Genomic DNA, 22884 nt, shown 5'->3' with positions numbered 1-22884 from the left:
AATGGAATTACAAGGTCAAAGTGCATTACCATAACATAACTCTGCATATGTATTTCTGCAACTTCTTTTCTAAAGGGTTAAACCCCATAGCAGAGAATGCCTATTTCACCACGGCCTTGCCAGAAACTCACCATTTTTAAGAGATACTGTTCCAGAGATTCAACTGTAGCCAGGGGTTCCATCTTCAACATCCTGCCAGTCCTGTCTATCAAAGCAGTTTCACCAGGTGCACGTTCCAACCGAAATCTTAATCTTCTTGTAAGTATCTGTGCAAAAAATGATAAGACTGCTTCAGAAAGTACCTTGTTTTTCCCTTAGAACTATAAAAATGAAAAACATTCTCAATAGTAATTGAAAATTATAAGTTATAGTATAACCCTAGAAGAAGGACCAATGACTGTTTTCTTTTCTTTTTTTTTTTTTAAAGAAAAACAAAGGACCACTGGGGGCACCTGGGTGGCTTAGTCAGTTAACTGTCCGTCTCTTGATTTCAGCTCAGGGAATGATCTCAGTGTTATAAGATCAAGTACAACATCAAGCTCCATGCTCAGTACAGAGTCTGCTTGTCCCTCTCCCTCTGCTCCTCCCTCAGTTCTTCCTCTCTCTCTCTCTCTCTCTCTCTCTCAAATAAATAAATAAAATCTTTATAAGTAAATAAAATTTAAAAGGACCACTGAATAAGTGATAATGGCTTTCAAGAAAGAAAGTTAACAATGTACTTATACACATGGTTTAAAGAAATCGTAAAACACGGTAACAGAAGTACTATATTCCTTACAAGTTTCAATTTCCAGGAAAGTTATGAAGAATAGCTCATTATTAAGCTAATTCATTCCTTTATTTTTTTAATCATTCTTTTTTTTTTTTTTTAAGATTTTATTATTTGTCATAGAGAGATAATACAAGCAGGGGGAGTGGCAGGCAGAGAGAGAAGCAGGCTGCCCACTGAGCAGGGAGCCTGATGGCAGACTGGATCCCAGGACCCTGGGATCATGACCAAAGACAAAGGCAGGCACTTAACCAACTGAGACACCCAGCAGCCCCTAATTTATTCCCTTAAAGACAGAATATATTAAATAATCTAAGGCTAATCAACTTTTTAGGTAGGCTTTATGCCCAATATGGGGCTCAAACTTACAACCCTAAGATCGAGTCGCAGGCTCTACCAACTGAGAAAGCCAGGCTCCACTACTGCTAATAAACTTTTAAAAACACAAGACAGGGCGCCTGGATGGCTCAGTTGATTAAGCATCTGCTCATCAGGTTATGATCCCAGAGTCCTGGGATCGAGCCCCCAGTCGGGCTCCCTGCTCAGCAAGGAGGCTGCTTCTCCCTCTCCTTCTGCCTGCTGCTTTCCCTGCTTGTGTTCTGTCTCTGTGTCAAATAAATAAGATCTTTTAAAAATAAAATAAAATAAAAATACAAGATAGCTTCCAATCCAATCCATTTTATTAAACAAGTATGAAACTAGCAATTTTAGGTGGTTTTCATTACTGTTTAAATCTTCACTAATTCCGGGGCGCCTGGGTGGCTCAGTGGGTTAAAGCCCCTGCCTTTGGCTCAGGTCATGATCCCAGAGTCCTGGGATCGAGCCCCACATCGGGCTCTGTGCTCCGCAGGGAGCCTGCTTCCTCCTCTCTGCCTGCCTCTCTGCCTACTTGTGATCTCTGTCTGTCAAATAAATAAATAAAATATTAAAAAAAAAAAATCTTCACTAATTCCTATAGATACATAATCAAATATTTATATGGGCATGTGGGTAACAGTTTAAACTACAGAACTACCAGAGGGTACATTACCAGCCTTCTTGCACAGCCTCCTAAAATGGGAAGTGCATAATAAAAGATGTTGATGCTCCTAGGACCGTACAAGCGGGGGAATTTCCAGTCATTGAGACTTACCTCTGCATCCTTCACTTCACAAGGATAAAGCCTTGGGGTGCCTGGGTGGGTCAGTTGGTTAAGCAGCTGCCTTTAGCTCACTCATGATTCCAGGGTTCTTCCCTCCCTTGCACATGCTCTGTCTCTCTCAAATAAATAAAAATCTTTCTTTTTAAAAAGACTTTATTTATTTGACAGAGAGAGAGCCAGTGAGATAGGGAACACGAACAGGGGGAATAAGAGAGGGGGAAGCAGGCTCCCTGCTGCAGGGAGCCTGATGCAGGGCTTGATCCCAGGACCCTGGGATCATGACTTGAGCCGAAGGCAGACACTTAACAACTGAGTCACCTAGGTGCCCCACAAATAAATAAAAATCTTAAAAAAATGGGCGCCTGGGTGGCTCAGTGGGTTAAGCCGCTGCCTTCGGCTCAGGTCATGATCTCAGCGTCCTGGGATCGAGTCCCACATCAGGCTCTCTGCTCAGCAGGGAGCCTGCTTCCTCCTCTCTCTCTCTCTCTCTGCCTGCCTCTCTGCCTACTTGTGATCTCTCTCTGTCAAATAAATAAATAAAATCTTTAAAAAAAAAAAAAAAAAGGATAGAGTCTAAAAAAGGACAGAGCCTTAAAAAGGATGTGCTGGGGTGCCTAGATGACTCAGTTAGTAGACCATGTGACTCGATCTTGGGGTTGTAACTTGGAACCCCACATTTGGCATAATGATTGCTTAATAAATAAAATATTTAAGAAAAAAAAGGGAGGAATGTACCAAAAAGCCCTTGCTCCTCTTCATTATTCAATCCAAAATGAAACACAAAGTAGATCTCAACATCATGTTATATATAATTCCATATCAAGCAAACTAAATACTTTAACTCCCTGGACAACTTCTCTAGTCTGGGAATCTAGTGGCTTTGGTAACATTTGGATATTTGGGGGGTATGGCTTGCCTTGAATAACCATTGTTTTGGCAAATACAAATTCTTAGTCACTTAGTAAAGACTCTATTTAAAATAAACTATTCCATGCAGTCCAATACTGGATAAAGGCAAAATTCAGGCAAAATGACGTGTAAAGAAAACTAAGGTAACCTACAAAAGATATAATAAAGATCTGTATTGGGATAGTCATACAAAGAATATTTATTCTGTCTATTCACATTTGGATACCAGCTGCTAACAAAAGAATACAAGAATAAATGAATGTAAATGCTAACCCAAACATTTAGGAAAAAAACAAGATTCTTATAAAACACAAGATTTCCTAAATAATCAATAGGAACAGGTAAGGAAGGCCACCTGGCTTTACCAAATGACATAAAGCAAGAAAAACAAATTGTCCTTAAAATATTTTTATACTTTCTCATCTACTGATACCCATAGAGACCAAAGGACTTAACTCATAATTCTAGAACAAAAGGACCCATTTCTTTTTTCCTGCCTTTTCCACTGATAAAGCATCTTCTTCCACTTACCCTCAACCAAATGATTTACTACTTTAAAATATTTATTAAAAACCCACAGTGATTTGATTTTTAAAAAGTTGAAATATTAATAATTCAAGAGTTATTAAAAATAATCAAATGGCATTAGGATTACAGTCTTTAATGAGTAAGCGGAATTGTTAACTTAAAACAATGTGAAACAAAGTTTGTTCTTTTTTTTTTTTTTTAAAGGTTTTTTTTTAATTTATTTGACAGACAGAGATCACAACTAGGCAGAGAGAGAGGAGGAAGCAGGCTCCCCGCTGAGCAGAAAGCCCGACGCGGGGCTCGATCCCAGGACCCCGGGATCATGACCTGAGCCGAGGCAGAGGCCCCAACCCACTGAACCACCCAGGCGCCCCACTAAGTTTGTTCTTATTTTTGTTTTCTTAAGCAAAGTAAAAGACTACTCCTAAACATATTAAGCAATAGTGACTACATTTTTCATGATTACCTGCAGGTTATATGTGGATCCAGGTGTATCATATAAATGGAGAGGTAGACGTTCAATAGACTCTAGTACAGCTATTAACTTCCGAATTAATGCAACTGCTGGTCGACTACAAAGAAAAAATAATGAAGAGCATTTATATAATTTTATAACCAAATTCATACAGAAACTGTGTTTACCAACCTCATAAAGACCCCTACTTTCTTTATGAGTGCAAAGAGAAGTTTAATTTTGTATGTGCAAATAAAAATACTCTCACAACTCAATTTCCTTCACTCAAGAATAAAGTATTTCATTTTACTTATAAGACTTTTATCAACTGCATTCAAAGTAGACAAAAAATTTATTTTTTAAAGTTTAAACAATTATGGGATGCCTGGGTGGCTCAAGTCCTGATCCCAGCTCCTGGGATGAATGAAGCCCCACATCAGGCTCTCTGCTCAGCAGGGAGTCTGAGAGAAGAGCCTGCTTCTCCCTCTGCTTGCCCCTCCCCTGCTTGTGTACATGCACTCTCTCTCTCTCTGACAAATAAATAAATAAATCTTTTTTTAAGTTTAAATAATTTTATTACTTAAAATTTGATACCTATAAAATATATAAAACAGCAAAGTTTTGAAAATCGTATTATTTGCTGGCAAGGTAATGCTGGTATAATGGTTCTAGAAAGTAACTTGACAATTTTTATCAAGAAACTTTTAAGATCACCTACAACCTTTAACTCAGTAATGCCACTTAAAGGAATTTATGTAAAAGGATGTTTCCAGGGGCGCCTGGGTGGCTCAGCTGGGTCACGATCCCAGAGTCCTGGGATCAAATCCTACATCAGGCTCCCTGCTCAACAGGGTGTCTGCTTCTCCCTCTGCCCCTCACCCTGCTCATGCTCTCTTTGTCTCTCAAGTAAATAAATAACATATTTAAAAAAAAAAAAATGCTTTAAAAAGCCTTTCCTATTATACATTTAAAATATAAAGCTACTTTGATCACTGAATTTAAAAGTTCCTATTTTGTGTATGAGCACTATATTAGACAATTTTAAAGTATACCAACTTTCAAACATTGTAAACATTAAAAGAAATTTAGTGATTTACCTTTCATCATCTTCATTTTCACTAAAAGCTGTTTTGAAAACATTTATTCTTTCTACCAGTTGACTACAATCTTGTTTCATATCTAAATCCATGCTCTAAAAAAAATTAAAAAGGTACAAAAAAAAAAAACATTTTAAGGCTGTTACCAAAATTTATCAAACACACTACAAAGATAAATATTAATATATTATTACAAAATATTACCAATATAATCTAAGTGAAATCATTCTTTTCTTTCAATTAAAATTCTTTTTACTATATAACTAGTACACCACAGCTAACATAGACTTTTCTTTTTTTTTTACTTCCTGTATAGAATGTGCTAGTCAGCTTTTCCCAAAGTGTAGTATGCAAGGTGATATCAGATTATTTTCAAATGAACATTTTCCATTTCAACAGTATTAGGAAAAATAACTGGTACACCAAAACAATGATTTCACAAATATCACTAAGATAGATAATGTAAATATTAAGTTCCATAAATGGAAATTATGCAAGTGGTAAAACTGAAGTGAATGAAGTGATGAAGTGAATACACAACTTACAGAAGTTAAAGTGAATTTTAAGAGTTTATTACCACATACAGTAAGAGCAAAAATTAAAGTGGGAAGTAGAACTAAAATAGAAGAAAACTTTCACTTTTTATATTTTTGTTAGAATTGGTTATAATAAGTACATATGGTATGATTCATTAAAATAAAGATTTTCATCACAATTAAGAGATACTAAAGGTAGACTAAGTTGACGAGAAACAGAACATTATTAGCAAATACTTGTCAAACAGTCACAGTAACTTCCTAAACAGTCATGGCTCATAAATTAATTTTATGCATATAATTTAAGGTCTTAAGAAGGTCTATAGAATAACTTCATTTTATGAAGAAATCAGAGCAGTGAATAATGTTAAAACTTAGGCCAAAGTGTTTTGTCAAAAAAATCTAGAATAAATTGTAATTGGGAAACTCAAAAACCTAAATAGACTCAATTATAGAATTCAACTGGCTCAAACTAATGATATAACATAAAGAAGAGACCAGAGAAATTATAAATATTAACATTTATTACCTCAGTTTTTAAATATTTCTTGACAAAACAAATACAACAAAAAATTTCTTGACAAAAGAAACAAAACATTTCTTGACAAAACAAAAACTGAAAAATCAAAATAGACTCAATTAATTAATTCAACTGGCTCAAACTAATGATACAACATAAAGGAAAAGCCGGAGAAATTTTAGGTATTAACATTTATTACCTCAGTTTTAAAATATTTCTTGATAAAACGAATGCTCTGCCAAAAATGTAGCTACAAATAATTGTTAGAAGTATTATAGTCTGTTTTGTACTATTTCGTAAACTTACATTGTTTAAAACAGTAAGCAGTGCTTGCACCAATCCACTACTACACATTTCATATGGTGAAATTGTGTTTTCATCCTTCAAAAGTACAATTAGATTTTCTAAGGCTGTCTTCATTAAATCTCTCCAAGTGTTCTCACTCTCAATACACTAAAAAAAAAAAAAAAATTTAATGAAGACAAAAATGACCAAAAAACAGGTCTTAATATTCTTAATTTATCACATCAATTATCAAGAAAATAAGTCAGATATTAAATAAGAATAGGGAGTTCAAATTATTAATGTAAATTATATCTCTGCCAGGGTCAGAAAACAATTTTTTTTTAAGAGAGGGAAGGCATAAAGAGAGGCAGAGGGAGAGGGAAAGAGAAAATCTTAAGCAGGCTCCAGGCTGAGCGCAGAGGCCAATATAGGGTTCAATCTCATAACCCTGAGATCATGACCTGAACCAAAATCAAGAGTCAGGACGCATAACCGACTGAGTCACCAGGCGCCCAGTGCACAAAACATTTTATAAAGGAACAATTAGAAGTATTTGGGGCTTTACAGGCTATATGGCCTCTGTCACACCTATTCAACTCTGCCCTGCAGCCACACGACCAAAGCAGTCACAGACAACAGATAAAAGAGTGAGTATGGCTGTGAGCAATAAAACTACTTTTGGACACTATCATTACATTTTTGTGTAATTTTCATGTATCAGAAAATACTACTCTTACTTCTGATTTGTTTTCAACCATTTAAAAATATAAAAACCATTCTTACAAAGCCATATAAAAATAGGTGGCAGGCCTAATTTAGCCCATAGGTGGTAATTTGCTGACCCCTAATCATTACCCAGAATATAAGGGTAAAGGGGGAAAAACTAAACCAAGATCAATGTGTGTCATAAAACCAAGAGGCTGAATTAACATACTTGTCTATTTGTATGAAGTTCCCAAGATGACTCTAACTGAGTTGCTATGTTTCTGAGTGTTACCACTACTCCACGAGGCATGCTTTCCACAGCTTTAAAGTGGTCGTCATATAAATCTCGGGCCATAGTTCGTACCTACCAAATTAAAATTGCAAATATGAATTCTCACAGTTAACAGTTTGAACAAATCTCTTCTACCTACATATAAATGTGCAACTTTTAAATTTTTTGTTTCATTACCAACTTCCAAGAAATGCTACTACTTCTACTCATACATGTCAAAGGTTCTAACAGGTGAAAAAGTACTCTAGCAGATTTAAGCAATATCAAATAAAATAACTCATAACCTTAATTTTTGGTTGTTTAAACTTTGTATTCATATGCCAAAGAGGAGCTTATTTCATTTAAATAAACTTTAACAACTTGTAAAAAATTAACTTTGCTTTTTTTAAATAAAAGTAACCTAATTAAAGTGAGCCAATTAGAAAATATAAATAAGCAAAAAAAAAAAAAATTTAAGCCACCCATAGCTCAATCAACCAAAGTTGAATCTTTTTAACTTTTCCTTAAAACTTACTTAAAGACCTACTTGGCTTTATTCAAGGTTCCATGAGTTAGGCAGCCTTCCATCTTGTATACAGAAAGGAACTCCCCTGAAGCTGAACCTTTTAACAGGGTTCAACTTTAGGTTTTAGACTTTAGGGGTGTACTTTAGGTTTTATTCTTTTCTCTTTACTTTAGGTTTTGCTTTAGGGGTGTACTTTAGGTTTGGGTTTTTTTTTTTTAAGATTTTATTTACTTATGGCAGGGAGAGAAAGAACACACGAGTAGGGGGAGGGGCAGAGGCAAATGGAGGAGCAGACTCCCCACTGGGCAGGGAGCCTGAAGCGGGGCTCGATTCCAGGACCCCAAGAGTATGACCTAAGCTGAAGGCAGACACTTAAATGACTGAGCCACCCAGGCGCCCCCGTGCTTTAGGTTTTACTCTTTTATCTATTTATATTATTCCAAGTATAAATGACACTCTATAGATTTATATATTTAATCATAAGGAATAATGACCAGAGTTAGGTTTGGGTACTAGCCACCTTTCACTTAAATTAATGTTATTTGAGCCTTTCCACCACTGGAGCCATGGAGGAACAGCAGCCATGGCTCTGTACTACTCTACCACCATGGGCCTCAACAAGGACCACGAAGTGACTTAAGAACATGAGCATGCACAGCTGCCGCCATGGGCCCCTCACCAAGCACACCAAGTTCATGCAAGATAGGATCTGAGAGGTACACAGCTTCATCCCATACCAGCAGTATGCTATGGAGCTGTTCAAGGTCTCCAAGGACAAGTGTGCCCTCAAGGTCATCAAGAAAAGAGTAGGGACACACATCCATGCCAAGAGGAAGAGAAAGGAGCTGAGCAATGTCCTGGCAGCCATGAGTAAAGAGGTTGCCAAGAAGGACTGAACCCCTCCCCCTCTGGGGTTTTTGGAACTTGAAAAAAAACTAAAATTAAAATTAAAAATAAATTAATGTGTCCCAGGTTTGGGTCTGATAAAATTAAGTACATACAGTCTTTAAAAATATCTGCTTAAATAATGTAAATTTTAGACTTACGTAATTTCATTTAAAAAACTAACCTAGCATAATTCTAACATAATAGAAAAAAATTGACTCCTGAAATGAATGAATAGTACTTTTTCATTCTATTTTGGTATGCCTTTCAGAATTAGGAGGAAAGTAAGCTCTGAATATTAAACAACACTTAAAACATTACCCCTTTGTAAAACAGTATTAATAAGAAAAATGAAGGTTAAAATGAATAGTTAAAATTACTTTTACCTAAAATCAGTATATTTTGATATGTACTATTTCCATACCCAAAGAATAGCCGCATGGTCAGTAAGATACTATCCACTTTAAGAAACGAAGTCAATAATCATATATTCTTTAAGAATATGAAAATAAAGGACTGAGACTAGTTCTTCTTAATTTATTCTACTTCTTACTTTTCTTCTGTATTGTGAAATTTCAGTTCCCACTGACTCTGAATTTGGTTGGTTAATACAACCTATCAGGAATCACAAGAAATTCCTGAGAGCTCAGTGATAAGTTTACAAAAAATTACAATTGATCCTCATTATTTGAGAATTCTATATTCATGAGTTCAACTACTCACTAAAATCTATAATCTCCAAATCAATACTTAAGAGTGCTCTCACAGTCACTTGTGGACATGCACAGTGCAACAAAAACTTGAGAGGTGCCTCATGCGCATGTTCCCAGGTGAGGTCAAACAAGGCGACTCTACCTTTAACCAAGTGTTAGCTCTTTACAAACAAGTGTCCTCTTTCCACACTCTATTTTGTGCCACGTTTTTAACATTTCTGTGATTTTACTGGTGCTTTCACTGTTTAAAATGGCCACCATACATAGTACTGAAATGCTGCCCAGTGTTTCTAAGCACAAGAAGGCACGACACATGTCTTAAGGAGAAAATGTATGCTAGGTAAACTTCATTCAGGCATGAGGATGTTAATGGCCCCAAGTTCAGTGTTAAGAAGTCAGTAATATACATTAAAGATGGTATCTTTAAACAGAAAGACACATAAAATAAGGTTAGGTATGGATCAGTTACAAAAATGTGACCAGAGCCTCAAAAGAACCTAACCCTGTGTTTCCCCTAAGAGCAGTAGTTCAGTATTCACAGAAGCTTTACACAACACAACTATTAGGAATAACAAAAATGGACTATATTTAGTTCAAATTCCTTTTAGAATCTAATGGCTATCTTCAATTGAGATATTTCTTCCTCAAATGCCCTTAAGATATCCTGAATTAGAAAAAACTTCTGACCTCACACTCTTTTTAAAAACAAAGAAGCAATCACAAAGTCATATATATAGCTATAGAGATAATATATATGTATCTAAAGAAATGAAAGTGTTTCTTTCCAAGGTCTAGCATCTGGAAGTATCTTTAGGATGGCCCAACACATTAACAAGCAGAAATGGAGACATAAACATGTTACGTATAACTGCTCCAAATAAAACCTATTACTACTATTTCTAAGGCCAAAGCCATAAGAAACACAGTAAGATCCTAATTCAAAACACCTAAAAGCATTCTTCATATACTGTATGAAAAAATTATTCTATATCATTATAAGTAAAATAAAAATTTCTGCCATCAGAAAATACTGAATCTAATTATGGGATTATGGTCTCTTTTAAAAATGAAAAATAAAAAGCAAAAATTGATATAATCAAGATGGAATATACTGGCTTATATTTTTAAGTAATCTCCATATCCAATGTGGGGCTTGGACTTAAATTCCAAAATCAAGAGTTGCATGTTCTCTCTATTAAGCCAGCCCAAGTGTTATGTAGCCTTATTTGGGGAGATGGGGTGGGGGGAAGCATACTTAATGGATAAAATTTAAAAATTATTATTGTTATTTTGAAGATGGAGTCAGTAAACACTTGCTCCTATATCTTTTTTTTTTTAATATTTTATTTATTTATTTGACAGAGATCACAAGTAGGCAGAGAGACAGGCAGAGAGAGAGGAGGAAGCAGGCTCCCCACGGAGCAGAGAGCCCGATGCGGGGCTCGATCCCAGGACCCTGGGATCATGACCTGAGCCGAAGGCAGAGTCTTTAACCCACTAAGCCACCCAGGGGCCCCACTCCTACATCTTTTTGAAACAATTATTTCACCTAAGATGACGTTTACACTAAGCATCAAAATATCTGAATCTAGAACCAGACATTCAAATTGCTTTAACATGAATATTAAATCAGGATTGTAAAATAAAATGATGTTTTCAACCCCACTGTAATAATAATTAAAGCATGAGTTCAAAGTTTTTGTGACATTAACAAGTCAAAAATTTAAATTTTATTGTCTTACAAATTTTGTTTTAATGTTTATGTTTAGCATGTGTATAAAATTATAAGGAAATGTGTATGTCCTGTGGAACATAAAATAATGAGCACAGAAAAAGAAAAACAAAATATGTTAGTTTAGGGTAATTTGTGTTATATGGCCCAATTTTTTGAATGCTTGCAATATACCAATGAAACCTTACCAAGTCAGTATAAATGACAAAAAAAAAAAAAAGAAAAGAAAAAGAAAATCTCACAAATATACCTTTTGCTTTGTTTTTTCTAATTTAGATTTCAATTTTCTGCCTCTTTTACCAGTCCAACCAGTCACAAATTCTGAACCTTTAAAAAAAAAAAAAAAGGACATTTATTTCATTTATTTCACTGCAATTTAAGATACTCATTTATTTTTATGTGTTAAACTTATATATTCTATACAACTTACCCAGAGAAGTTTCTGCAGTAAATGAATGTTTGGTTCCTCTATTAGATTCAAATACAAAACCAGGTAAATCTTCTTTCAGTATTGTTGCTTGCTGACCATCTGAGTTATGAATAGCAATTTCTCCTTCTTTCAAACAAGTTAGTGACCAATTTCCTACAGTGAGTTTAGTGGGTCCTGGTGCTGAGAGTATAGGTTGACTTGAAGTAGATGGCTTTACTTGGCCTCGAGCTCTTTGTAACTTCTCTAAGAATTCACTTCTGCTTTCTATAAAGACAAAATGATTATTTTAAAACCTCATTCTTTTCAAATATTCCTTTTTTTATTTTTTAAGCTACCTGTTGGAATATCTGTTTTATATAAAAAACTTAATTAGCAGAGTTTTATTCTTTGGTATATTCCCACTGGTTTGATATATATAGATTCAGGCATAAAGCACTCCTACAGGCGTAATTTTTTAAAATATAAGGCTTTTGGAAAAGATACTACTTGAGGAGGCTTCACACACATACAATTCATCATTACATGGTAAGAGGCAGTTTTACCTAACATTAGAGAGTAAAAGTACGTACAGTGCTATTCCTTGTCTCATACAATAAAAAGGCATTTCTTAAATGCTTTCACGGTAGAACAGTTTTTCTCTGTTGATATTAAATAAATTGGCCTATGATCATCAAAAATGTGCTATTTCTATGACAATGCTGGCAAATTATCAGCATAAAAACAAATCATCAAAATTACAGAAACTAATAAAACATTTTAGAAGAAATAAAACATTACCTGAACTGTCCGATCCACCTTCAGGACTACCACTTGAATACATGGTGGCTAGTTTTCCATCCAAGATAAATCTGAACCATCCATTACTGCCATTAGATAATTCCAAGGCTGCTGCATCACTCCATATATATAAACAGTCCCTTCCCCTAATGATTGACCAGTCTCTCCAATGATATGGTTTACCTTGCTGCAATTCTTTAGCATCCTCCTGTGGTTCATCTTCCTAAATGTGTAAAATTATTCAATGAAACAAGGAAAACAATATCTGTATCAAATACTCACAGGTTTTTAAAAATATGTCCTAGTATCAAATTTAGAACTAAACCATTCTGAACTTATATATTCAGTTGCCTGCAGTTTAGTATGTATTTTGATTCAACTAATTACCTATAGCTAAATCTTACAAGTCCTAAAAATGTCAAGAAAGTTACATAAATAGGGGCACCTGGGTGGCTCAATCAGTTAAGCATCTGCCTTCTGCTCAGTTCCTGATCCCAGAGTCCTGGGATTGAGCCTGCTTCTCTCCCCTGACCCCCACGCCCCCGGCTCGTCCTCTCTCTTACTCTAATAAATAAAGGAAATCTTAAAAACAAAAAAAAAGTTATATAAATAACGACCTAAGTTACAACATTTCCAGGTGTACTGATAGAGCAGACCAACGGATTTGGTCTACACAAAACTACCTAATTATCCTCCCCACTTGTGCTGTCTCTGGGTCTCAAAAAAAAAAAAACATTTTTTTTTAAGATTTTATTTATTTATTTGTCAGAGAGAGTGAGCACAGGCAGACAGATTGGCAGGCAGAGGCAGAGGGAGAAGCAGGCTCCCTGCTGAGCAAGGAGCCCGATGTGGGACTCGATCCCAGGACACTGGGATCATGACCTGAGCCGAAGGCAGCCACTTAACTGAGCCACCCAGGCGTCCCCCTGTGTCTCAAATTTTTTTTTTTAAATCTTAAAAAAAAAAAAGATTTTTGAGCATGCTTAAAAGAAAAACCAATTTGTAAACAGTTTTCTTAGCCTGACATCCTGAAAAATTTTATTGTGTTGACATTTAAATATTAAGAATATTCATCAAAACCATATGTGAACTTGGTATTTGTGTACATACATGTGTATGTGGTAAAGCACTTTTTTTTCTCAAGATTTTATTTACTTATTTGAGACAGAGAGAGCATGAGTGGGAGGGAGCCCAAAACAGGCTCGAACCCAAGACCCCAAGATCAAGACCTGAGACCAAGGAAGGTGCTTAACTGACTGAGCCACCCAGGTACCCCTGGGTAAAGCACTTTTAAACTTCAAAAAAACTTGTTACACTTAAAAAATATTTTTACATACTTTTTGAACATAAAAAACTGAAGTAGTTAGCTTATAACACTAAAATGAGATTGTAAAGTACGGATTATAAATTTCTTTAAACTAACTACTTTTGCTCTAAGCCGCAATGAGTTAACAAGCACCAAGACTTCTTTACGCACTGTAAACAACGAAAAGCTAGTCAAAATACGTGAAAAAGTGTCTCAAACATTGGGCAATATGCAATAAAGAACATGATCCCCCAGAAAACAGAAAAAAACAAGTTAAACCCCTTAGTTCCAGACAAAAATTTCTGGCTAAGAAGAAACACAAAGAGAGTCAAGCAGTATGACTTCAGGAAATAGAGATATGTGTTTGAAAAGGCTAAAGCAAACAGAACATATGGACGGTGAGTTCAGGATTAGGGAGCCAAGTCAAAAAGACTTCTAGAAATCGGCAAAGTGGTCACCATGAGTCTCTAACAAGTACCGGACCACTTATTTCTCGGGTGACACTCCATAAAGGATAGGCAAAGAACAAATGAAAAATTATTAAGCTGGATAATTCCCAGAGATCACACAAAGTGGCCAGACAGTTGCATTTCAAATGCTGAAAAGCTTCAAATCTGATAAAAAGTTTAATCCCACAGATCAAAGAAAATTAAACCCTGAGCAGGGATGGACATTCACACGTGCATATTTACACAAGTACACCAAGCACAACAAAGAAGAGCAAAGTCACACTGCTTAAAATCATAAGAATTGCCAGAGGAAGAAAAAATGTTGTTAGAAGAGATGTTAATTTGGGGCTCCGGGGTGTCTCAGTTCGTTAAGTGACTGCCTTCAGCTCAGGTCATGATCCCAGCGTCCTGGGATTGAGCCCCACATGGTGCTCCCTGCTCAGCAGGGAGTCTCATTCTCCCTCTCCCTGTGACCCTCCCCCATGCTTGTGCTCTCTCTCACTCACACACTCTCTCTCAAATAAATAAATCTTAAAAATATATATATATATATATGTTATGTACCAAAGAACTAAGATGAGAAATAAAGCAAATTTCTCAATGGAGACTATGTACATCAGGTGACAATGGACCATCTCTAAAAGTGCTAGAAAATGATTAGCCAAAAGTCCTTGCAGGCACTGAAAATATCCATCAAAAATGAAGACCAAATAAAATATTTTTAGACAAAGAGTATCTTCTGGGTTGTCTTTTCATTTTCTTTTTAAGCTATGTATGTATGTATGTATGTATATTATAGTACAACAAAGAGAGGGGCAAAATGAGAGGGAGAGAGAGCATCTCAAGCAGACTCCATGCTGAGCATGGCACTTGACCCCATGACTCTGAGATCATGATCTGAGACAAAATCAAGAATCAGACACACAACCAATGAGCCACAAAAGAACCCATCTTTCCATTTTCTAAACAAGGTATCTTTAAGAACAGAAGATTACTTTTGATAAAAGAAAATTTACCGATTTATTTTGCTCTTGTATAGTATAACCTTTTTATTTATTTATTTTTAAGTAATCTTTATACCCAGTGTGGGGCCTGAATTCACAACCCTAAGATCAAAACTGGATACTCTTCCAGCTGAGCCAGCCAGGCACCCCTACAATATAAGTTTTTAATGTCCTATTTAAGAAATCTTTGTCATGATCAAGGTCAGTAAGATTTTCTTCCTTTCCCTCTTTAAGTTTTATATGCCCATACATTTCAGGCTGTGATTCATTTTCTATTAATTTTGTATGTGGTACCTATAGTATAATCAAAATTTCTTTTTTGTGTCTGTATGTACCCACTTGTTCAAGCATCAGAGTTTAAAGAGATTATCTTCGGGACACCTGTGTGGCTTCAGCCACCTGTGTGGCATCTGCCTTCGGCTCAGGTTACGATCTAAGGGTTCTGGGATTGAACCTCCAATCAGGCTCCCTGCTCAGTAGAGAATCTGCTTTTCCCTCTCCCTCTGCCATTCCCTTCTGCTCATACTCAAGCATTCTCTCTCTCTCAAATGAATTAAAATCTTTAAAAATAGGGGCACTTGGGTGGCTCAGTGGGTTAAGCTGCTGCCTTCGGCTCAGGTCATGATCTCAGGGTCCTGGGATCGAGCCCCGAATCAGGCTCTCTGCTCAGCAGGGAGCCTGCTTCCTCCTCTCTCTCTGCCTGCCTCTCTGCCTACTTGTGATCTCTCTCTGTCAAATAAATAAATAAAATCTCTAAAAAAAAAAATAAATAAAAATAAACAAACAAACAAACAAATAAATAAATAAATAGGGGCGCCTGGTAACTCAGTCATTAAGCATCTGCCTTCGGCTCAGGTCACAATCCCAAGGTCTGCAATCGAGCCATGCATTGGGCTCCCTGCTTGGCAGGAAGCCTGCTTCTCCCTTTTCCACTCTTCCTGCTTGTGCTCCTGTTCTCGCTGTCTCTCTGTCAAATAAATAAAATCTATTTATTTAGTTAGTTATTAGTAAATAAATAAATATAAATTTCCTGACTTTGATAACTAAGCAGTATTATACAAGAGAATGTCCTAGTTTTTTGGTGAAGTTTTAGGTTGTTAAAAGGGGCACTATGTACCCATCTTCTCAAATAATATTCAAATAATATTTGAATATTAGGCTCAGTCAGTTGGGTGTCTACCTTCAGCTTGGGTTATGGTCCCAAGATCCTGGGATCAGGTCCCACATCGGGTGGGCTCCCTGCAGGGAGCCTGCTAATACCTCTGCCTGCCGGTCCCCCTGCCTGTGCTCTCTCTCTCTCTCTGGCAAATAAATACAATCATTAAAATAATAATAATTTTTTTTTCTTTAAGTAGCCTCTAGGCCCAGTGTAGAGCTCAACGTAGAGCCTTAACTCACAACCGTGAGGATCAAGATCTAAACTAAGATCAAGAGTCAGATACTTAAATGACAAAGTCACCCAGGTACTTCTTAAATATTTTACTTTTGAGTACTCTCTACAACCAATATGGATCTCAAACTCACAACCCCAAGTTCAAGTGTTGTATGCACTACCAAATGAACCAGCCAGGTGCCCTTCAAATAATATTTCTTAAATGTATACACACACACAGTGTCCGTATAAATAAAGTAAATTGAGCAAAATGTCAATAATTAGTGAGTTTATAAAGAACACTCTGATACCCTATTTGCAATTTTTCTGTAAGTTTTAAATTTTATCAATAAACTTTCTAAAAATAACCAAATTTGGGGGGTGCCTGCATGGATTAGTTGGTTCAGCGTCCAACTCTTGGTTTTGGTTTGGATCATGATCTCGGGATTGTAGGATCGAGCCCTGATCAGGCTCCACACTCAGCACAGAGTCAGTTTCAAATTTTCTCTCTTCTTCCTCTGCCTCTTCCCCTGATCATATTCTTTCTCCAAAATAAAAAAATAAAATCTTAAAATAAAAATAACCAAATTTTATAAAAATTCTAGTACTACCTCATACTGCCATTATTTTATCAAAAGTCATCGTAAATTGTAACTAGATTTCCTCTAAAAAAACTCTATTCCTGATAACACTGCAAACAACATCACTCACTTTTTCTGGTTTTGATTCCTCTTCATTCTCATCATCAGAGGAAGGTCCTGCCAAAGTTGACACTTTGCTAATTACACCAAGTCTGGCTAGCTGATCCAAAAAAATATCACCACCTTTATCTACCAAATCTCTTATGATTTGTAAAGCCAGCAAGTGGCCATCATCATCATCCTGGGGGAAAACAAAAAGGCAATTAAGGAAAAACGATAAAAATAAGTTTAACTGCCTGAAGTAGACAAATGCAGTAATTTCATAAACAAAACGATTTACTGAAATCAGGACAAAAATTAAATTATTTTACTAACGATTGTCTAAAGGGAATTAAAGCTACCGGAATTTCAAAAAAGATAAAAATCTGACCTCTTGATCAAGGACAGTTGCAGTGATTTCCACTAGTACTGTAGGCAAATTGTGACCAACATCAGAATCACAAACTTCTTTTAAGAGTGCTTCAGAGCAAAAATGAATCATTTTTCGAATCAGAGCAAGACTTGCCTTCCTTAAATAAATAAATAAATAAATAAATAAATAAATAAAAGAATTTTAGGAAGCCAGGAAAAGAACCTAAAATAAAACAAAATGCAATTATACATTAAAGAAAACAAAAATATCCAATGGTAAGGTTTACACACTCTGTTTAAAAGTAAACTGAATAAATGTATACAAAAAGAAATATATGTAACTATGTTCTCATATAAATGGAAAGTAAGAGATCCTAGTAATCCCAAATCCCTAAATACTGCCACCGTGAACAATTTGGCATGGCTCTTTTTCTTTCTATACTCATCCACTGCTTTGCTTAGAACATAGATACTCAATAAAGTCATACAAACTAACCTCAGTTTTATAATAAGGAACCTATTCTTTTAAAATAAAATAAACAAGTATCTTACATTTAAATTATAATAGACTCAAAAGAAATTGGTCTATCACATAAAAGATAGTTCATTTAACACGTATTTTCTGAGCATATAACAATATCCATAGATATTGTTAACTTTGCAGTAACTTCCACAAGGATGGACAAGCAAAATTCCTACTTAAAGTCCAAGAAAGGCAGGTGACACATGAATTTCTACAGCATGTGGTCCCTACTTGATGTATATCCCAACTCTCTTTAGCTGAACTTCATAACACTATATGTTCTTCAAGTGAAAAAGCATTTGATTATAAATTCAAATATGTTATAGAATATGGTAGGCCAAAGAGTAGGGAATCTGATGTGGGTGTTGATTCCAGGATCCCACAATCATAACCTGAGCCAATACCTCTAAAATATTGGGTGTAACTATGCCAACACTCAATACATACCTAATAAACTCAATACATACTCAATACTTCAATACCTAATTTTTATTCTCAAACCTAAAGAGAATTCAATGTAATTATCTTCACTTTAGGAGAAACCAATTAAGATAAAAGAAGTTAAGTACCTTTTTCATGGCCACATATTTAGGAAGTAGCCACTCTGCAATGACTCTAGAGTCTGAGCTCTTAACTAAGGCTTATGCTTTCTTACTTGCCACAATTAAATGTGTATAACTATTACCTGGAGAATTCAGCATCGAATGTACTAAAACTAAAATTATACTTAGACAATCCTGAAACATACAAAGATAAATACATTTATCTATCTATTTATTTATTTTATAAGTGCCATATGGTTATTGTAGAAACTTTAGGAAACACAAATTAACAAAAGAGAAAAAAATTACCTGTAATTCCAAAATTCCAATCCCCAATCCTGAAACATTTAAAAGTGATAGAAAATAACCATCGGAAAAAAAAAAAAAAAAGAAAAGAACAATCGAGGGGAACCCAGGTGGCTCAGGCAGCTGAGTGTCTGAATCTTGGTTTTGGCTCAGGTCATGAGCTCGGGGTCAAGGGATGGAGCCCTGCCTGAGAATCTTTCCCCCCGACCCCCTTCTCTTTCTCCCTCTGCCCCTCCCCCTGCCTGCTTAAGCACACACTCTCAAATAAATAAATTTTAAAAAAAAGAAAGAAAGAAAGAATCATCTAATAAGGAATCTGTTATATAGTGGCATACTTTTATAATTTTCTGATGACCTTATCATGAAGCAGTTCTACTCCAAATATATCAGGATTCTTTCACTGGCATGACAGCTAGTCCTCTAAAACATTCAGGCCAAATTATCTTGTTCAAAATTGAACTTGCTGACTCCTCAAAAGAATTCTAAGTTTTGTTTAAAAAAAGGAGGGGGCCACTCATACCTATACCTCTGTACCTATTTAGAGAAGAATAAAAACCAAGCACTTTAATGGTCACAGTGAATTATTTTACTGACACTTTCTCCTACTTCAAACAGTCTGCCTGCACTTTAATGTCAACTTCTAGGCACTTGAATCTTACAAATCTACTTGTTCTAAAGACCTCCTTAACTTAAAATATCCAGTATCAAATTCTCAATCACTCAAAAATTCAGTACTCATTCTTCACCTATTCCTTTCCTTCACCTCTCACAACTAACTGGTCACTAATCCCTATTCAAACCATCTCTCAACCTTTTGAATTTGTTCCAACCAATCTAGTCTCCACTGGGCTGCCAATGGAATCTTCATAAATCACAAAATTAACTGTGACAAATATCCTCACATGTATGTAATGACCCTTCTTCAACTGTGAAGTACGGCTCATTAGCACTGGCCACAGAAGCCTTCAAAGGCCTCCTCTCTACCTTTTTAACATTGTTCTCTGAGATATCCAAATATATCCCATTAATCCAAACACACTCCATTAATATTAAAATAATTACAACTGCTAACAAAACACACTCACTCAATTATAGCTGTACACAGGCCAGCTCTCAAGGACTTCACTTTGGAGGGGAGACAGACAATAAAACAAACAAAAGTCAAAGAAGAGGAAGATTTCAGACACTGAAAGCTCTGTAAAGACATTAAAACATCATAATTTATGTGAAAGGTATCCCAGGAGTAATTTAAATTAGATGAACAAAAACATCAGTGGATGGAACATCTGAACTGAGACCTAAACAATATGAAGCAACAAACCACCCAAAAGATCCAAGGATAAGAAAAGTTTCCAATAAAGGGAAGTACAAAAGCCCTAAGTTAAGAATGTATTTGGAGTGTTTCAAAAATAGAAAAAAGGCTAGCTTATTGTACTTGAAATGGGCTAGGGGTTAGATAGTACTAAATGAGGTCAGGGAAGTGGGTGGGGCTTATGTAAGACTTTGTACACCCAAGTGTTTTAAGGGCACCTGGGTGGCTCAGTCAGTTAAGCTCAGTCAGTTATACTCTTGATTTGGACTCAGGGTTGGTTGTGAGATCAAGGCCCTTGTCCAGGCTCTGTGCTCAGAGAGAAGTCTGCTTGAGATTCTCTCCCTCCCTCTCTTCCCTCATCCCCCAGTGCCCTCAAGCTCTCACTCTCTCTTCAAAAAAAAATGAGGTTTTAGTTAAAGCCAGATGGAAGCTACTGGAGGTTTAAATCAGGTGATGTAATTATGATTTTTTAAATAAATTAGACGAGGGGGTGCCTGGGTGGTTCAGTGGATTAAGCCTCTGCCTTCGGCTCAGGTCATGATCCCAGGGTCCTGGGATGGAGTCCCCCATCAGGCTCTCTGCTTCACAGGGAGCAAGCTTCCCCCTCTCTCTCTGCCTGTCTCTCTGCCTACTTGTGATCTCTCTGTCAAATAAATAAATAAAATCTTTAAAATAAAATAAAATAGACTAGTATGTAGGAACATATTATAAAAGAGCAAGAGAGAAAAGAAAGACTAATTAAGAGGAAACTGCAGTAGTCAAATTACAGACTACAAACCAGAGTATTAGCAACAGTTGAACAGAAAAGACACATTATAGAAGGAGAGCCACCAGGATTTTTAACAGGATGGACTGACTCATGCCTCCGTGCCTTTGCATATCAAGTTGCCTAGTGATCCTTCCAATCTGTCTGCCTATAAAATCCCCAAGTATCTTTTAAACCCCAATTTAAATCTCACTTCTGCATAAAATCTTCTCCAACTCTGCACCCCAGTGAACTGTTAAATTATCTATATTCCCAGAGAACTCTGATGGTATGTCTAGTCTTATCACTTACTACTCTCATTACTCACATCTTCCTCAGTACCTGCAACAAAGGGTACTGTAAGCAAAAGCCAAGTCCCATTTCTTTGGGTAAATCTCCAACGACCATCTCACATTGCCTCTACCAAAAAGGTCAATAAATGTTTCCTGTACTTACCAAAATTTCTCTAAAGTTGATACTCAGGGAGCTACAAAAACTGTTAGGAATCTAGCCTTTTTGATTTTCAAAACTCCTTAAGTCAGATAATCAGAAGAAAAGATTTAACTCTCCAATCAAATCTCCAATCTAAATTTTATTCTTACCACACCTTTTCAATAAACACGGATACTACAAATAACTACCTTATTGAAGGCAGCATAGTTTGCTGAAATGTCTGTGCGAACACTGGCAATAACCTTTTCAAGTATATAGGTGCCATTTCTGGATCTCCTTTTGGTTCATTACATTCTTCTTCATCTTTGTTTGTGTCTTTCTTTTTCTTATCATCTCCTTTATTAACTGGACACATCCAATCACCTGCAGACAAACATCGTTCAATAAAATAAATTTTTGGAAAATTTTTCTTTCAATGAAAAAAACATTAAGATTATGGAATTTCAAACTATAATTATCCCTGGGGCACTGGGGTGGCTCAGTCAGTTGGGCATTTAACTCTTGATTTTGGCTTGGGTTATGATCTCAGGGTCATGGGATAGAGCCCTGCATCAGGCCCCACACTCAGCAGGGAGTTTGCTTGATATTCTCTCTCACTCTCTCCCTCTCCCTTGCCGCTCCCACTGCTTGTATGTGCTCTCCCTCTCTCTCAAACAAATACTTAAGAGAAAAAAAAGTATCCCTAATTAAAAATAATTAAACTGAAATTAAGATACTATATCTATCAAAGGCATTTGTAAAAATAATACTGTTCCAATTCATTTTAGTACATGTGCTGCCTGAAGCAAGCGCAAGAATACTAAAGAATGTTAGTTCCACCAATAAGCTGAATCACAACTTAGGGAAATAATTTTGGAAATTCCACTTGATTCTAGGAATTATTTCACCAAGTTTTCAGATTCATCTACTCTGTGAAAACTTAAAAATTTGGTCAAATTACTTCATCTATATAACACCTAACTGTTCTTTATGACATTCCCATGCCCCTTAAGCTTTTTGTTTTTGGAATGCCTAGGTGTCTCAGTCGGTTAAGTGTCTGCCTTCGGCTCAGGTCATGATCCTGGGGTCCTGGGCTCCAGCCCCACGCTGGGCTCCTTGCTCAGCAGGGAGCCTGCTTCTCCCTCTGCCTGCTGCTACCCCTGCTTGTGTGTGCTCTCTCTCTGACAAACAGATAAAATCTTTAAAAAAAAATAAACAAAACTTTTGGTTTTGTCATTCTGAAACTATGCACCCAGTCTCAAAGAACAATGAGCAGTACTGTTAAAAGTTTATAATATGTGACGGGCGCCTGGGTGGCTCAGAGGGTTAAGGCCACTGCCTTCGGCTCAGGTCACGGTCTCGGGGTCCTGGGATCGAGTCCCACATCAGGCTCTCTGCTCAGCGGGGAGCCTGCTTCTCTCTCTCTCTCTCTCTCTGCCTGCCTCTCCATCTACTTGTGATCTCTCTCTGTCAAATAAATAAATAAAATCTTAAAAAAAAAAAAAGTTTATAATATGTTAAAGTATGTGCATATAATTACTTGACTTAATAGCAACAGTTCAT

The 22884-nt window shown here is 36.2% G+C and overlaps 1 protein-coding gene and 1 pseudogene across 6 annotated transcripts in view; one reads left to right on the top strand and one right to left on the bottom strand.

Annotated features, from left to right (window-relative positions):
- Positions 1 to 22884, bottom strand: part of HECTD1 (HECT domain E3 ubiquitin protein ligase 1) — a 96000-nt gene that overhangs the window by 34629 nt on the left and 38487 nt on the right. For all 6 annotated transcript variants that reach the window (XM_044230492.1, XM_044230493.1, XM_044230494.1 and 3 more), the window contains 11 exons: positions 21531 to 21705; positions 17481 to 17619; positions 17121 to 17291; positions 12279 to 12501; positions 11502 to 11765; positions 11322 to 11398; positions 7174 to 7308; positions 6261 to 6407; positions 4899 to 4993; positions 3814 to 3919; positions 132 to 266 (listed from right to left, as the gene is read on the bottom strand). In XM_044230492.1, the coding sequence (XP_044086427.1) occupies positions 132 to 266; positions 3814 to 3919; positions 4899 to 4993; positions 6261 to 6407; positions 7174 to 7308; positions 11322 to 11398; positions 11502 to 11765; positions 12279 to 12501; positions 17121 to 17291; positions 17481 to 17619; positions 21531 to 21705 (1667 nt within the window). The remainder of the gene's footprint in view (positions 1 to 131; positions 267 to 3813; positions 3920 to 4898; positions 4994 to 6260; positions 6408 to 7173; positions 7309 to 11321; positions 11399 to 11501; positions 11766 to 12278; positions 12502 to 17120; positions 17292 to 17480; positions 17620 to 21530; positions 21706 to 22884) is intronic.
- LOC122893486 lies at positions 8325 to 8637 on the top strand (annotated as a pseudogene).

This window comes from Neovison vison, chromosome 13 (genome assembly GCF_020171115.1).
Source record: "Neovison vison isolate M4711 chromosome 13, ASM_NN_V1, whole genome shotgun sequence".
NCBI lineage: Eukaryota > Metazoa > Chordata > Mammalia > Carnivora > Mustelidae > Neogale > Neogale vison.
The sequence above is the reverse complement of the archived record's forward strand: the minus strand, read 5'-3'. Positions and strand labels throughout refer to the sequence as shown.